The sequence below is a fragment of the Nanorana parkeri genome, unplaced genomic scaffold (genome assembly GCF_000935625.1).
Source record: "Nanorana parkeri isolate BGI_ZX_2015 unplaced genomic scaffold, ASM93562v1 scaffold254, whole genome shotgun sequence".
In the NCBI taxonomy this organism is placed as follows: Eukaryota; Metazoa; Chordata; class Amphibia; order Anura; family Dicroglossidae; genus Nanorana; species Nanorana parkeri.
In genome coordinates this window covers 79,669-96,827 of record NW_017306522.1, presented here as the reverse complement: position 1 = coordinate 96,827, position 17,159 = coordinate 79,669, and the positions used below count along the sequence as shown (strand labels likewise).

Below are 17,159 nucleotides of genomic sequence, written 5' to 3'. Positions count from 1 at the left end.
ACTTTACAACACACACAGGGACCATGGGGAACAAAAGTAGCCCCCCTCCAGAAGGAAGGACAGTGTCGGCACCAATTCAGAGATGATTTGAGGATCTACAGCCGAGTGATACACAAATAAGATACATTTTTATTAAGAGTTAGGGCACTTTAATACATTAAGATTTAACTCCCGAGTTTAGTGTCACTTTAAGACATTTTAGACAAAAGCACTTTCAACCTTGGGCCAACCGTTTGGGGAAGGCCCTTTTTAAAAACTCCAATAACATACAATGTTCCACCCAAACCTTGAGATTCTTAAGCCTTGAGATCCCTTTGTTAGGGCAGACCCACTCAATAGTTACACAACTGACAAAGAGAATTGCCAGCCATTACAGACAGGGTTAATGATGGTAAACATAACTCTCCAGCCCCACGTTACATAAAAGTTAAAGCTTAGTAAGATTTTTTTTCAGCAAGTAAAAAGGTAAGCAGCATTTTTTAAAGTTATGGTACATGAATGAGAATTTGTAACACATATAAAGTAGATGACCTCCCAATTTGGCTGCTAAAGGGGAAATACAGTTTAAGGCTCCATTCACATGGGGTAATACCTAATAACCTATGGATTCCTGCAGCAGGAATGCCAGGTGTCCCTGTTTAGATGTGCCCATTGAAGATAATGACAGGGTGACATTGTCCACATCTGTAAGCGGCAGTCCACATGTATTTGTACATGGTACGAATGGTTTGGCATAGATGACTGTGGCTGGAGGAGAGATGTGTCCAGTGATAGTCATCTGTTCCAAGTGGACGGCCACTAATAAGATGCGGCCACTGTCACCATGTCATTTACTTCTATGAGGCCGCATCTGAACGGGACACCTGGGATTCCTGCTGCAGGAATCCATAGGTTCTTGCTGCAGGAATCCCTGAACGTCCCATGCGAATGGGGGCCTAAGGCTGGCTTCTCACCTGTGCAGTGCCTTAACCACAACGCAAAGCTGGCCTAATCCATGGCCTTGTGACACACCGCTTCCCATCTTTCATCTTCTCTGCACAGGAGGAGAGTCCTTCTTTGGGTGTCCATATCACTGCTTCGGTGACGTGGGCACTTCCACTTCCTGGCTGTACAGCCTCAAAACTGCAGCTGCTGATGATGAGGAAAAGATGACTGGTCTACTGCAGTGCTGGATCCACCAATTTTGATTCCCCAAAGCATCGGGGAGCATGGACTCAAGTAAATATAAAAGAGCTTCAAAAGGTATTTCTAAAAAAAAAACCTGCTGGAGGGGTGATCGGGTGGCTAGGAGGGCATTTCGCTTTGCTAGGAGATCTGCTTTAAATGAACAGACAACACAAAATTGCACGTTTTATTAGAGCGATGTCCTATGTCTGCCACAAGCAAGTAACCATGCTTGTAGCAGTAGCAAGATGGAAGTCCAAGGTGTACATAGATGTGGAGTGTTTGGAAAGCAGAGAAATCTTTCCCTGTGTCTGTTGGCTGACTTTTCCTCTTTCAGGATAATGAATACGCTTGTCAGGATTACAGTGTAGGCGGAGTGAGGGGGCTGGTACCGGGGCCCATCAATGAACTCGGGGAGTTTGAGAGGAAATTGCAGAGCCGCTGAGAAACATGAACATATTCTAGTTTTGCCCAGCCTCCCCTTGCAGACAAAAGCTGCACTCAGTGACTCTGCTATGGGGAGCCATGTGCATGGACTCACGTGCCAAGCTGTTTGTATCTCACATGAAAGGCGCAGAGGGTTCTGCGGAGCACAGTTTATGGACCGCAGTGTTTACCTTGCAGAATTGAGGAAACCGCAGGAACTCTAGAATGAGCAAAACACATTTCATTCCCTCACCATAGTTACTGCCAGTTAACCAGCTCACTGCCAGAGGATTCTCTTCATTAAATAAAATGCTCTGGGCGATATTTGTTGCAAGCCAAGCTCTCTGTTAAATCTAAGTTCTATTAAATCTTAAAGTGGCAATAAACCCTCCAGATTTTTTAACATAAACCAATACTGTAATGTGTGCCTTACTGTAATCCGTTTCCCTTCTCTTTGCTGCTCTTCCTTTTAAATCCTCATGTCTTCTCATGCTGGGGGAGAACTTCCCTTTGCAGCTGAGTGCCTCTTCCTGTAGTGCTGGCTCAGGTTGTGAGCCTGCACACAGACACCATGTATCCATTCCAGAGACGAGGCAGTCTGCTGCAAAACAGAAGTTCTCCCCAAGCATGAGAACAAATACAGATTTAAAAGGAAGAGCAGCAAAGAGAAGGGAAACAACCATGGATTACAGTAAGGCACACATTACAGTATTGGTTTATGTAAAAAAATCTGAGGGTTTAATGTCACTTTAAGTGACCCTGTTGCTAGACTTGGAAGAAAAAAATAGAGGGCCCTGTAAAATAAAATGATTATTACTAACATTTCCAACAAGCAGTAAGTCCAATCTTCTCTTTCTTGCAGAAATATTCCAGGTTGCCATATACCTGGTTCTCCGATTCACCCTTTTGTGTTCTGTATCCAGGCTATGGTCCAGAGCCCACAATGGCCATGTGATTACTTTACTATGAAAATTATCAGCTCAGCTTTGCTTGTCCTGCTGCTGGGACAAGCAAACTCAACTCAGGGAAAAACAAAAATCCTTTTCCCTCCACCCCCCTGGTTCCAGAGTTTTTATTTTAATAAAATCTATCCCAAATACATACCTAAAACTCCGGTCTCGGGTATGTATTTGGAGAGGGGGTGGTCCAATTTGAAGTGCCCTTGTGACATCCTAGCTGTTGGAAGGTCCCATAATGGTGTCCTGTAGTCAGACGAGGGGCAGACACAAAACTAGTCGGCCAGACCATTGAATTCATGTGACATCAGATTCACGTAGGTCTTTATGGGTGGTCGAGGGTTTAAGAAAAAAACAGATTAGGTAGAGATATGGGGAATGAGACTTTTTTTGTCCAAGAGTCAGGCTCGTTACTGCTCATTAAATGGCACTATACCACAACTCTAGATTATACTTTATATCATAAGTTATAAAATAGTAATTTAATTTGCCAACATATGAAGGGATGTTTTCAAATGATCATTCCCATGAAATAATCTTCTTCATCTAACTGTAAAAAATAATTCAAGGCAACTGGACTTGATGTATTTTTCTTGAAGACGTTTTACTGGCTATCCTGACTAGCTTTCTGAATTCAATGAACAGATGACCAGCGAAACGTCTTCAAGAAAAATACAGCAAGTCCAGTTGCCTTGATTTATTTTTGACAGATATCCCATGACCTAGATAAATGAGAACCTTCACAGACATTTATCATCTAACATTCACTATATGTTGGAGAAGTTGAACATTAAATCATGGCTCCTCCTCCGGGTTAAACAATTAAGATTTGGTGAAAGTTCTATAAATCTATGTTATCGCACCCCCGGGTCCCTGAGGTTCCTTATTTCATACAGCTTAAAGGAGAAGTATGGGTGGAGTAAAACCTGCTCTTCCAAATGCTTAGAGCCAACGTGGGACACTGCAGCGTCACATGCCAGATCTGTAGACTGAGAGCTGATCGTCTACGTGACCACTGATGAGTCCGGTCCCTGCCTGTGCCCTCCCTTCCGGTGCTGGCTGGAGCTACAGGCCCGTGCGGGCAGGTGGCTCTCGGCCGAGTGCAGAGAGGTAGGGCCAACCATCAAATAGGCAGCCAGGTGGATCCCCACAATATTGTGGGGATCATTCTTGATTGTGACATGGTTCTACCCTGTCAGCCAATAGGGGGCATAAGCGGTGCTGACCCAGTTGTTTTAAACCCTGCCGGGTCTGCAGCCATAGGTTTTGGATAATGTGCTACAATGTTTTTGTCTTCGTGTACTGGTTCATTGCTAAGGATGACTTTGTTCGTTATGGACTTGTTGACAGCTTGTTGAGTAGACGATATTATAGAATTTTAATCTTATCATAAAAAATATTTTATGATATGAAGAATAAGTGATGCCTCGTTTGAAACCCCATTTTCTCTAATATCGTCTACGCAATAGTTTTTTTTTAGGGGGGTGGGGGGGGGTGGAGAGGCTTTTTCTGTGTTCACCCCATGCCTAACCTCCTGATTCAGGGTCAACAAAAGTTTCAGATAAATAGGAGCGCTTGTTGACACCTTGTTGTTGAGCTGCCTGGGCCTTTTGGTGACAACGGCCTTTTGTAAATACATCCAGCCCACGTTCCCGAGGTCCTGTCTTGCCTCATTTGTCACTGATCACTGATGAGTTTTACCAGCTATAGCCCTGCAGGGTAAAACATGTGACACAAGACAGATGGGCCAAACCATGTGTATATAATGAGTGTATTTTAAAGCCACAATTTGTGCTTTGTCCTTTTTTTGCATGTTGTTCACTTGCTATGTTGTGACTTAAGTCAGCTCTGTGGTCCTGTCCTTGGCTCTCTGCAATCAATTAAGAGACCGTTGGCACCGTTTTGCTCTTGGGAGTTTAGTCTGATTGATTTTCTGTCCCGTGCTTGTAAAACTGCTCGCTGTGACTGCCGGCCGCGGGTAGGACTTGGCTCTTGGCTGTATCTTTTACTGATCCCATCTGTGACTTTAACATACTGATTGTGGCAGGTTACTGCCAGTGAATCAAATGAAATTGTAAAGCACGGGGATGCTATCTCAAGGTCTCTGGTCATAGATATCTGCACCTGTAACCACATTCGTGCTACACTGCAAAAGCTTTAATGCAACTATGAATTTGTGATTAATCAGACTGTAGCCCAACATCAATGTGGACACTTTCCACTACATTAAAGGTAAACCGTACATGTGTGTTCCTTCCTCAAAGCGCACCTGTATGACAGTCTGAGAGCCTCAAATTCATTTACTATGGGATACATAATCAAAAACTGACTGAGGCTATTCCTTAATTTGCGTCCCACATGCTCCCCTTCCGGGCACAGCAGCTCACTGGTGAAGTGTTTTTAGCAACAGAGGCAGAGCTGCCAATCCAGAAAAAAGTGGGCAAGACTATATGTGACCAGGCGTTGATTGACAAGCTACATGCTTATGAATCGGCAGTGATTATGTCATAGCCATGCCCCCTGTGACGCTTTTGCATTCCACTGTAGTGCAAGCAGGCACAGCCTACATGAGTGGCAACTCTGCTCTGAATTCAGGAGCAGTGCAGCACAGTTGCCACACCTTCACAGAAACTCACATTAGGTTGACTTCCATTGGCAGGATAAACAGGTAATTGTTGGACTTTGCAAAGGAACTAAGGGAATGTACAATTAACTGCTGCAGCACATTTTTAAATGGGAGGTCATAGATTTACTTTAAAAGGGAACTATAGTTCTCTTAAGGGTCACGGGAGGACATATACTAGCATCCTCCCGTGACCCAAAGCTCAGTATATAGCGAGCTTCAGCATCCTCAAATCATCTCTGAATTGGTGCTGACACTGTCCTTTCTTCCTTTTTGTGGTACGGGAGGACACAAACTAGCGTCCTCCCGTCACCCTAGGCTCAGTATACTGAGACGCCGCAGCTGAAGCGGATCCCGACAATTGTGCCGGGATCGGCCCAGCTGCGTGACTGACAGCTGGCTCTGCCTATCTAGAGGCAGAGCCAGCTGTACCCGCCCCCTCCCCGTCCGTTCGACCAGTCAGCGCTGGCGGATCAGAACGGGAAGGGGGGAATCCAGCCCTTCCCCTGTCAAGGCAGAGAGCCGTGACAGGATCGAGAGGCGAGCGAACGGCCGTATGTGTTCGCTCACCTCCCAATCTACTGAGCCGACTTGTGACAGTCTCATTCTCATAGTTCTCCTTTAAGCAGCAGCTGTAACTTGTAAGGAGCATATGCTACCTGGCTCCTAGGATTTGTCTAGATTGGCTCTAATGGCCTAACAGATATCTACATTTAACACAATAGCAAAGGACAAGCATGTAAAAATGTAATAGTCATAGCATGAAAGTACTTCAATGTAAATACTGCTTACAATCGCTCAAAACTCATGCTCACTGAACATATGCTCTAGTCTCTCTGTATTAACATGGATTTATCTTCTGTAGGGGCTGTATTTTTATTTCGTTTATGTACGGCTCAGGGTCTAATGCAACTGGTGTCTTAGTAACAAGTAGAGGAGTTCTAATGACTAGCTGTTCAAAGCAGACCCCTATCACTGGGAGATAGAGGTTGAGGTTGGTTTTTATGGGACAGATTTTTATAATTAGGCCTCCAATGCCTCATTACAATAGTGTAAGAAAAGCTTTGCCTTGAGGACGGACATTTTAGGAGCTCCCAGCATTCAAATGTCTCAATTCCTTTCTGATCCTGAATATTTCATCTGTTGGTTACGTTGTTGTATATATTTTTTCCCCTAGTTCGAGACGGAAATTTACAAGATATCAGAAGCCTATGAGAGTTTGGTGAAGTCTTCGACGAAGAGGGAGTCATTGGACAAAGCCATGAAAAACAAACTGGAAGCTGAAATCCGACGACTGCACGACTTCAATCTGGATCTGAGAGGTACGGCTGTGCAAATGGGAACACAAAATAGACATATAGAGGAAGTTTCTCCGGTGTGGCTGCCTACGGGGAAACACCCTATAGGGCTAGTTCGCGCCAAGCGCGTTCCAAGAGCAGAGCAGTTACAGACCGGATCAAAACTGCGTCCAATGTATTCCAATGGTATTTTGGGCTCTAGTTCACACCGCAGCGTTCAGTTCAAGAGCATGTAAAAAAAACTGCAGCAAGTCCTATTTTACCTGCTCTGGAACGCATCAAAAACGCCCTGGAACGCACTGAAAGCCCATTTTAAACTTTTAAGAAAAATGTTTGTTTTTTTAACCAAAAACGGCCCGGAACGCATCAAAAACGCGGCACAATCCCCTGTGCAGAAACTCATGCAGATCTAGTCTGCATTTGGTGTGAACAAGCCCTAAGGTTCATATCTATAGCAGCTCCAATGGTCAAAACCCACGCCTGCTACACCTCAATATTGGCCCATCACTGTTATGAATGATTTCACAGACTAGTAATGAAGCATCATAGACAGAACAAGCATGTAGATAAGGTTTGAATAACACTCCTTATTTTTTAGGGAATTACTTTCCCGTAAAAAATGCTGCAAGTACAGAAAAGTACAATTCATTGTGTCAGAGATCCAGTGTGCTCCTAACTAACATAGTCACTCTTGACGCATTGAAAACCCAACCAGCATTGTCAGCCCTCTGTGCTGGGACAGACCTATGCCTAGTCCTGCCCTTCTCTGTACCTCACTCATGCAGTCATTCATTTCTTTCCAAGCAAAAAGAAAAGTTGCTTCCTTGACTCTCAAAAACCTACCCACATACCGTGAGGGGAATTTATCAAAACTGGAGCAAAATCTGGAGCAGGTGTGCACGGCAGCCAATCGGCCTCTCGCTTTCATTTTCAATCTCAACTGAACAATCTAAAGAGAGAGGCTGATTGGTTGTCATGGGCAACTGCTCCAGATTCTGTCTGCTCCAGTTTTGATAAATTCCCTCCTGTGTGTAGGGAAAGGACTGTTGGGAAATGTAGTTCTGGAGTCCAAGTCTACGTCTGTAGTACCTGACATCCCAGCAGCTGCCCTGCAAAAATTTTACAAGTCTGGAGATGATGTCATAGAGGAATAAATTCTACTAGAGGAACAAGGTAAAAGAAAATAATGATGTTGAGACGCCCTAAAGCGGGAGAGGGAAGTTGGGGAGTAAATTTGAGTAATGCGTGCACATGCGCTTTAAGCATTTTAGACATGGCTAGGGTTTAGGGCCAATTCCCACCGGGTCCATGCGTTAATTGCACGGTTCTGTGCAACGTACCTACTGTGCATTAACAGTGCGGCGGGTTCGTTGCACTACCAGTCATTTTAAAGGGCACCACAAGCGCACCTCCCGCTCACAATGTAATCGACTGCAGTGCAACGTGCGGTAAGGCAATACCATGCATTGCGGTGCCATTGGAAAAAATAGTGCACGCAGGATTAACACGCAAACCCAGTGGGAACGGGCTCTTAAACTGACTTTCTGAAGTCAGAATTTGTGTAAAAGCTTTACTGTAATCCAGGTTGTAGTTCATGAAAGTTTGATGAAGTTGTGTTTATGTTCCAGCCCCCCTCCCTATGTAACAATATAACCGCACAGGGATGATAGGGGACGGTGCTTTCACTGTAGCACATCAGCTCTGTTTTCAGTCCTATATGTCTGAAGGGTCAGCGATTCCTCCCTGCAGCCGCTGATCTCTCCATCTTGTTTCCTGTCTTTGTGCAGATCGGCTGGAGACTGCCAACAGGCAGCTGGCCAACAGAGAGTATAATGGACACGAGGAGACATCGGAAGAGGGCCACTACACATTGAAAAGTGAGTTCTGTATTCTTAGATCCCCCGATAAGAATTTGAATTGAGACTTTCTCTTCAATGCTGTAATATAAATCCGAGCTGAATGCACAGGAAGCAAAACAATGCGGCGCAGATGGCGGGGATTATTTTATCACTTTCATCTTGTTACTGTAATGGAGAAGTGTGAATCAGAGGGAGACAGACTGAAGGTTTCCAGTTAGCACTGACGGGACCTGCGGTTTGGAAAACAACCACAAGGAAGCTGGACGTGACAGTTATTAAAGAAGAACTCCGGGAAAATCAAAAACTTAGACTTGCAGTGGGGCTACCTTTTACACTGCAAGGGTTAAGTGCTTGTTCTGTCTAGGGAGCTCAGAAAAAAAGATATACTCAGCTGATCCTCTGTCCCGCGGCTTTGATCGCTCACCTCTGCTCCGGCTATGGACTGTCCCTCAACGTGTTCATGTCTAATGCAGGTCTATGGAACCTGCATTAGACGTGATGACATCACTGGCCCTTAGATCGATAGAGCCCAGGTAGAAGAGGCTGCGGGGACCTCTATAGCAGCCTGGAGGGAGTCGGCAGGACCAAGCACCCGGTGAGTCCCCTAGACAAAATGAGCGCTTACCCCTTGCAGTGCAGGGGTAGCCCCACTGCAAGGGTAAGTTTTTTTTGTTTTTGTTTTTTTGCTGGATTTCCTCGTAAAAAAATCTGCAGATTTTGTTAAATGCATGCTGGGACTTGTAGCTCTGCTGTGCCAATAAAGGAAACTATGTGCCATTTGATGGATATGCACACCCGGGCCCACATTTAGTAGAAAGTTTCTAAAGCTGGCTCACCTGGATGTTCCTTAGAGGGGTAAGGACATTTTTCCCCGGGTTTATTCTTTAAAGTGCAGTCCGGTGCACTGACAGTGTCGTTCTAGCTGCAGTGGTGGCATAATTTAATAACCACAATCACATTTTGGCATCATTTAAGGTTTTATCGCATGACTCATTCATGAGATCACATACTCTAGGAGGGACGACTGCAATGCCAGCTTCCTACTCAGAAAATTCCCAACTCCATAAAAGAATGCTCCATTCAGACAAAATCATTTTAACTCTTAAATTGGATTATTATTAATGAACTAAGAGAAGTCACATGACCCTCAGTAGATGATTGTGAAGGTCATGTGACAGCTCATCTGACTCCTCGCACGCAGGCCTGGTATGATGAGATTGCAGTAATGAGTAATCTGTGAGTCGGGTGTTTGGGGGAGAAGGACATTGTGACTCATAACTGGGCACCGAAAACCGTTTTGTACACACTGGGCCTGGAAAAGTGACTAATCTTAGAGCCGCCAGGTAACTGACTGGAGGAAATGCCGGTTCTGGTATTTGCGGATCCATGCAAAGTGAAAGGGTATTATAAAACAATGTCTAAAGGAAGCAACTGGATTCTGCACCGAGGGGCGGCACTGTTCATTTCAGCACTGCACTGCAGCATACTGTCTTCCCAGCAATACAGGGGTAAAGGTTACAGGTACACATTAGGTTAGGGTTCAGCTCCAGATAAACGCCAAAATACATATATGTGATTGGGGTATCCTGCTAATATTTTTTTAATTTGGGTCAGCCATTCCTATTGGTAAACGCCCCTTCCAGACAGAAAGGCAAGGCTGGGGACCCCACTTTTCTCCATTGCAGCTATTAAGTACAGCTAAGTCCGTAGCCTGCTGCAGCCTATGACTGGACAGTAAAGGAGCAACAGAGCACCGATGAGGGCATCCCTCTGCTCCTCCATCTTCTAAGCATGTTTATAAAGGGGGACTGACAGAGTTGTGATAAGCAAATGGAGCCTGATTGGCTCTGTGTGCTCCCCCTCCCTCTACCAGTCTAGGGAGTTCACACGGGCAGCAACCTCAACTGCCTTCTGAAAAGTGATCCACGGTGGATCGCTTTTCAGAGGTTGGAGGAGCAGCGGCTGCCAGGCATTCAGGGGGCCATACTGCCACCTCCTGAATGCGCGTTGTTTTTTTTTAATTCCAGTTGGGATTTTCTATTACAATACTGCCCCATTCATTGCAACGATTGCGTCTGACAAGCAGCACTGCCTGCCAAACACATCATGCTGTGTATTTTGCTGTATAGCCACAGTGCTGATATTGCAGCAGGCAACCATGGGGGCAGTAAAACTACAGTTTAACCACTCCCTTGCCGCCTATGTGAAGGAGGCCTTAGCCCTGCTGTTTTATGTACAAATATATTTCGTGTTTTTATTGAATACAGAAATTATTTAAATTTATGTTTTTTTTATATCAACATGGAGTTCACCTGGGTGTATTCAAAATTGAGAAAACCCCATCTTTATGTTTGTTTTATATGTTCCTATACAAAAAATAATTAGAAAAAACACTTCAAAGTGTGGACTGTCCTTTATAGGGACAGATCGAGCTCTCCGTCATTGACATATACAGTGCTTCTAGAATTTTAACTTTGTTAGGACAGACAGTGTACAAATCAACTCATAAGATGATCTACAGGGCTTGAAAAATCCGCTCGTCCTGTCGTCTGTGACGAGAGGACGCCGGAGCCCGACGGGTAGCTTGCCGGCTGTTGTAATTTAAACGGCCGGGAGCTTTACATTCAAGCAATCGGGCGTCTCTAGAGAGCTGTCACTGCTGATCCCGAGATCCGCTGGGACCGGCACGGCTGCTCTGTGACAGGAGATCAAAGGGAGTTCGGTATACGATCTCCCTTTTGATCACCTCTCCATCCCAGATTGCAGGAAGTGATGTATATTACATCACTTCCGCATTCTGCTGTCACTATCCAGCTTCAGAAGCTGGGGAGAACCTGATGAAGCTAGGTGACATTAGGGGTCTTGGAGACAGTGTACAAATCTAGTTTACAACTCATAATGAGATGTCTCCATAAAGAGGACCTGTCGTGTAAATTGGCTATCACATAGGGGGATTCTTAGCCCCCTATGTCATAGCAATAAAGTTAAGTGTAAAAAAAACGTAACGTAGGGAAAACTTTTTTTTTTTTCTTCAAAATTTACGTTACTTTTTTAATTTATATAGTAAAAAAATAAAAAAAACCCAGTGGTGGTTCATTACATCAAAAGAAAGCTCTATGTGTCCCTAAAAAATGTTAAAATAAATTGCAAGGCTATAGTCCGGTCATCCTGACTGGTGAAATTTTTGACTGACTGGTGAGACACACTAACATTTTTAAAGCCCTGGAGATCGACCAGCACAGTACTGATAGAGTTAATTATGCTAACATTAATCTCCTCATCCTCATGCCTCTTGCATGCCAGAGGGAAATGCGGTACAGAGAACAGCTTTTCTTCCAGTATTGAGCATGCTTTGCAAGCAGCAAATACATTTTTTTGTTTTATACTATGTGAATGAGAAACACGTAATAAATATGCTCTTCCCACACTGTACTTTTTTTTTAGCCTATAAAGTGCCATTGAAAGACAAAAATACCTGAAAAACATTTATGACATCACGTGGCCAGAATTCATCAGTCTAAAGCTGGGTGCACACGGAGCGAATTTTGGACCATTCAGCAGGAATTGGCTGAATTTGGATCCATTGGTGACCCTATCCTCCTGACAGTAGTCGATCATTAGATCATCATTTGCTGAAGGAACATGTTGGAAAATCATCGGCCAAAAGGTGCTGATGGTTGAGAGTGGCGTGCCCCAGGGTTCTGTGCTAGGCCCCATAGTGTTTCATCTGTTTATTAATGATATTGGGGAAGGTGTTAATGGTCAAGTTTCTGTGTTTGCTGATGATACTAAAATTGGGAGGGTAAAAGACTCGGGATTAGACACTATAACATAACAGAAGGACCTGGATAAAACGGGAGGGGGCAACTATATGGCAGATGAGGTTTAATGTTGAAAAATGTAAAGAAATGCATTTTGGGGTTAAAAAAGGCAAGAATAATACACATTAATGGGAACTCCTCTAGGGAAGTCAGAAATGGAAAAGATTTGGGGGTCATTGTAGACCACAGATTGAATATTAGCTTGCAATGCCAGGCTGCAGAAAACAAAGTGAGCAGAGTTCTGTCTTGTATTAAAAAGGGAATGTACTGCAGAGACATGTCTATAATGTTGCCACTTTATAGATCGCTGGTTCGCCCTCATCTGGAGTATGCGGTCCAGTTTTGGTGACCAATCCACAGAAAGGATGTGCTGGAGCTGGAGAGAGTCCAGAGAAGGGCAACTAAACTAATTAAGGGGCTGGAAGACCTAAGCTATGAGACAAGGTTACTAAATTTAAACTTGTTGACGCTGGAAGTGAGGAGATTAAGGGGGGACATGATTTTGATGTTGAATGAGAAACACGTAATAAATATGCTCTTCCCACACTGTACTTTTTTTTTAGCCTATAAAGTGCCATTGAAAGACAAAAATACCTGAAAAACATTTATGACATCACGTGGCCAGAATTCATCAGTCTAAAGCTGGGTGCACACGGAGCGAATTTTGGACCATTCAGCAGGAATTGGCTGAATTTGGATCCATTGGTGACCCTATCCTCCTGACAGTAGTCGATCATTAGATCATCATTTGCTGAAGGAACATGTTGGAAAATCATCGGCCAAAAGGTGCTGATGGTTGAGAGTGGCGTGCCCCAGGGTTCTGTGCTAGGCCCCATAGTGTTTCATCTGTTTATTAATGATATTGGGGAAGGTGTTAATGGTCAAGTTTCTGTGTTTGCTGATGATACTAAAATTGGGAGGGTAAAAGACTCGGGATTAGACACTATAACATAACAGAAGGACCTGGATAAAACGGGAGGGGGCAACTATATGGCAGATGAGGTTTAATGTTGAAAAATGTAAAGAAATGCATTTTGGGGTTAAAAAAGGCAAGAATAATACACATTAATGGGAACTCCTCTAGGGAAGTCAGAAATGGAAAAGATTTGGGGGTCATTGTAGACCACAGATTGAATATTAGCTTGCAATGCCAGGCTGCAGAAAACAAAGTGAGCAGAGTTCTGTCTTGTATTAAAAAGGGAATGTACTGCAGAGACATGTCTATAATGTTGCCACTTTATAGATCGCTGGTTCGCCCTCATCTGGAGTATGCGGTCCAGTTTTGGTGACCAATCCACAGAAAGGATGTGCTGGAGCTGGAGAGAGTCCAGAGAAGGGCAACTAAACTAATTAAGGGGCTGGAAGACCTAAGCTATGAGACAAGGTTACTAAATTTAAACTTGTTGACGCTGGAAGTGAGGAGATTAAGGGGGGACATGATTTTGATGTACAAAATGTTTAGTGGTGATGGCAACATCCGCAATAAACTTCTTACAGTAAACTCCATAACAAGGACTAGAGGCCACCACCTAAAACTGGTGGAGAAAAGATTTAACCACAAGGTGTGTAAGGGCTTCTTTTCAGCCAGAGCGGTTAAAGTCTGGAACTCTCTGCCACAAGAAGTTGTATAAGCTGAGAGTATTGAATCATTCAAAAAGCATTTAGATACCTTCCTCAGAGACCATAACCTACAGGGGTACAGGTACCAAGGACACACAGGGACTTGGGTATACACACATACACATGCACATTTACATACAGACACACAAAGGTTGAACTTGATGGACCTGTGTCTTTATTCAACATCAAATACTATGTAACTATGTGCTTGTGGCCAATTAGCAGCAATCGCTTCCAGAATACGGTGTATGCAGTGGGCAATTTGTTCATCCATGCTGTTTCTTCACAAGTGGCTCCATGTGCTGCATTGAACTCCCATAATGCATTGCGAGTAGGGTGGCCTGATTGGGCATTATACAGAGCCTTAACAAGCGATCTAAGGAATCCTGAAATCTTGCGTCTTTAAGTTAGCCAATAAAGGGTATCACTTAAACTCCAAAGTCTCTGCTCTTATCTGCCACATATTTATTTTTACACAGGAGCGCTCATGTGACTAGAAAACACCCATTCAGGGGAAAAACTGGCCATACACAGTTATAATTTTCTTAATTCAAACTGCAGGCTCAGTGAAACAAAAACCAAATTCCTCTGTCCGTGCTAAACAGCGTGGATGACGAATCTCCCACTGGGCTGTTGTATTCTGACAGGGGCAGGCATGCTGCTGTCGGAATACCCGAACAGTGATGGCATCTAAAATTTTCCCGATTGGGTCTTTTGGTTTTCTGATGGAAGAATGCCGGATGGAGGGGTGCCAACAGGGCCACCCGCTGTACTAATTTCGTTCGGTTCATCAAGAAATTTGCACAGTGTATGTCCAGCTTCCTTGGTAAATGTCTACAATAATATATTGGAACTGTCCACATTCCACGAGAGAGCTAGTAGGATGTCAGGAGCTCTCCCTGTAATCTTGTGTACAGCAGACATTCCCCCAATTAGAAGCAGATGAGCCGGCACCATTGTCACTTGCGTCTGTGGCAGAGTTGTCCCACCACAACATGTTTGCTCCCCCTCATCCCACCTCCTTTCAATGATGTTGTCTAGTTTTTCTAGCCTGTAACAAGGCCGAGTGAGTCTGAAGAGTTTTTCATTAGCGTCTTGAATGAATGCTCTTCTGATTACAATGGAGCCGCCTCCAGCACAGTTAATTACTTTGCATTTCACAGTGTTGACTGGACAGAATGGACAGAGAAACAATATGAAATGTCAGTATGTAATTAGACTTGACAAAACAGGGTTCAGGCAATAGAAGGCCCGCTCTCTAATGTGCAGCCAAATGCTTTCCCTCTGTTTTGGCTCATTTCAATGTGGGGGATCAAAGGCCGGCCTTTTCTAAAGCTGGGATGTTGCTATGGACTCGCCATTGACTTCTGTGGGGTGCTGACGGAGAGGTCCTTCTCTTAAGCTCACCATACCTGTTACAATCTGACTCTGCATTCTTATATACATCTACCAACAACTATGTAGTTCAAGGGCCTGATTTGATGCAATTTGATTAGATAGGTTAGGTAGGTCCTCATATGATGCCATGTTGGTAAGTTTAGAGGTTGATTGTATGGTCAGATTGTAGCGTGTATAGTGAGCATTAGCCTTATGATATATCTGTCACTTTGAAAATACCTTATTTACCATACTATGCTAAACCTATTCTCTAGTTTTGGGTAGAGTAGGGAAGGGTTAGAACCTTGGCTAGGTGTTGGCTAAGCTTCCCACTGGGAAGATCCATCCTTGCTATTTCCCCTAATGAACATCGTCACCATGACAAAAAGTAGTGAGAAATGCCAAATTTAACAGTTGTCACCAAAACAGGTAGTGAAAACCTTTCAATGGGGACACCTGTACTGGTTACAACTGCCTAATGTTGGCCATAAACTGTACGAATTTCAGCCGGTTCTTGATGACCCAGCCAAAATCCCTACAGTGGGTGCCACTGTCGGCACCCCTTTGGCCGGCGTCCCTTGATCAGCTGATCAAAGGAGCCGGTCGGAAAATCTTTGAACGAACGGAACCGCCAGCCAATGAGCTGCTGGCTCTGTTTGGGTATTCTGACGGTGGCCACCATTTGCAATACAATGCAAACAGCGGGAGATTCCTCGGTCAGCGCTCATAAGCGTTGATGGAAGAATCTGTTCTATTTTCTTTGTTCAGCTCCTGGGTTGAACATGGAAAACATTAGACTGTATGGCCACCTTAAGAGGACATTTGTGTTTTCAGGAAAGGACGTGAAGGCAAATCTCCCTAATGGGACACAGACTGGGCACAAAACACCCTAGACAGGTTCATTTTCTACTCTACCCTCTTAGATACACTTTACATTTTTCTATTTCTTGCTAGCAGGTGACTCTCCAGCCTACTTTGTGAATGTTAACTAGGCAAATCCTAGCTACTTTTCTGGAAATAAGTCTGATTACAAGCTGAAGCTCAAATTACGCACACAGCTAAATGACTCCTCTCCCCTATTCATCTCGCCTCACATGCAGCGATTTATTAGAGGGGAAGAGAAGGGAATAAGCTAATTTTCCCTTTAGAAAGCTTACAACACCCTGCAACACCCATATCTGGGTACACCCTGTATAAAATGTTTATTTGAAGATTAAGGATTTTATGTCCTTTTTTTTAAGAAGATTTAATGCCTGATCCAAAAAGAAGTCAACTCCAAGAAGCGAGCCTTCCATTGGATTATTACTGCAGCGATTCATCTGTTTCATCCGACAACAAGTTATTTAACCCTAACTGATGGAGTGAGTAGCTTCTCATTTCTTAAACAACACTGGCACATTGGATATATTCCAAGATGACAATGCCAGGATTCATCTGGCTCAGATTGTAAAAAAGTGGTTCAGGGAGCATGAGACATCATTGTCACAGAGTCCAGACCTAACCCCATTGAGAATCTTTGGGATGTGCTGGAGAAGACTTTACACAGTGGTCTGACTCTCCCATCATCACTACAAGGTCTTGGTGAAAAAATAATTTGCCTGGAATTTATTTATTTCCATTCCTGGATGGAAATAAATGTTGTGACATTGTATAAGCTTATTGAAATGATGCCATGTCGAATGTGTGCCGTAATCAAAGCTAAAGGTGGTCCAACAAAATATTAGTGTGTGCAACTTTTTTTTTGGCCAGGCAGTGTATAAACCATCAGTTTAAAAACTTGTTGACGTAGAAAGTGATTTAAATAACTCTGGTTTTTTTGGTTTTTTTTTTTATAGCATTCCTTTAAAATGTTGAGGTGCAGCACCTTTTGGTGCTGAAATGCATCCATTATCCTTATGTAATGGACTGTAAATTGTCTGTTTGTTAGACCAAAACAGGCTGACATTTGTAATCCACATGTGACGCATCTCTCGGCATACCTGTGCCCTCTAAGTGTATGGTTAGATGCTTTGTGT

At 43.8% G+C, this 17,159-nt stretch overlaps 1 protein-coding gene across 1 annotated transcript in view; it reads left to right on the top strand.

Moving 5' to 3' along the window:
• The window catches only part of AMOTL1 (angiomotin like 1), a 124,475-nt gene that overhangs the window by 82,192 nt on the left and 25,124 nt on the right, over nucleotides 1-17,159 (top strand). Inside the window, exons 7-8 of the mRNA XM_018556826.1 lie at nucleotides 6,347-6,491; nucleotides 8,255-8,344. Of these exons, the coding sequence (XP_018412328.1) occupies nucleotides 6,347-6,491; nucleotides 8,255-8,344 (235 nt within the window). The remainder of the gene's footprint in view (nucleotides 1-6,346; nucleotides 6,492-8,254; nucleotides 8,345-17,159) is intronic.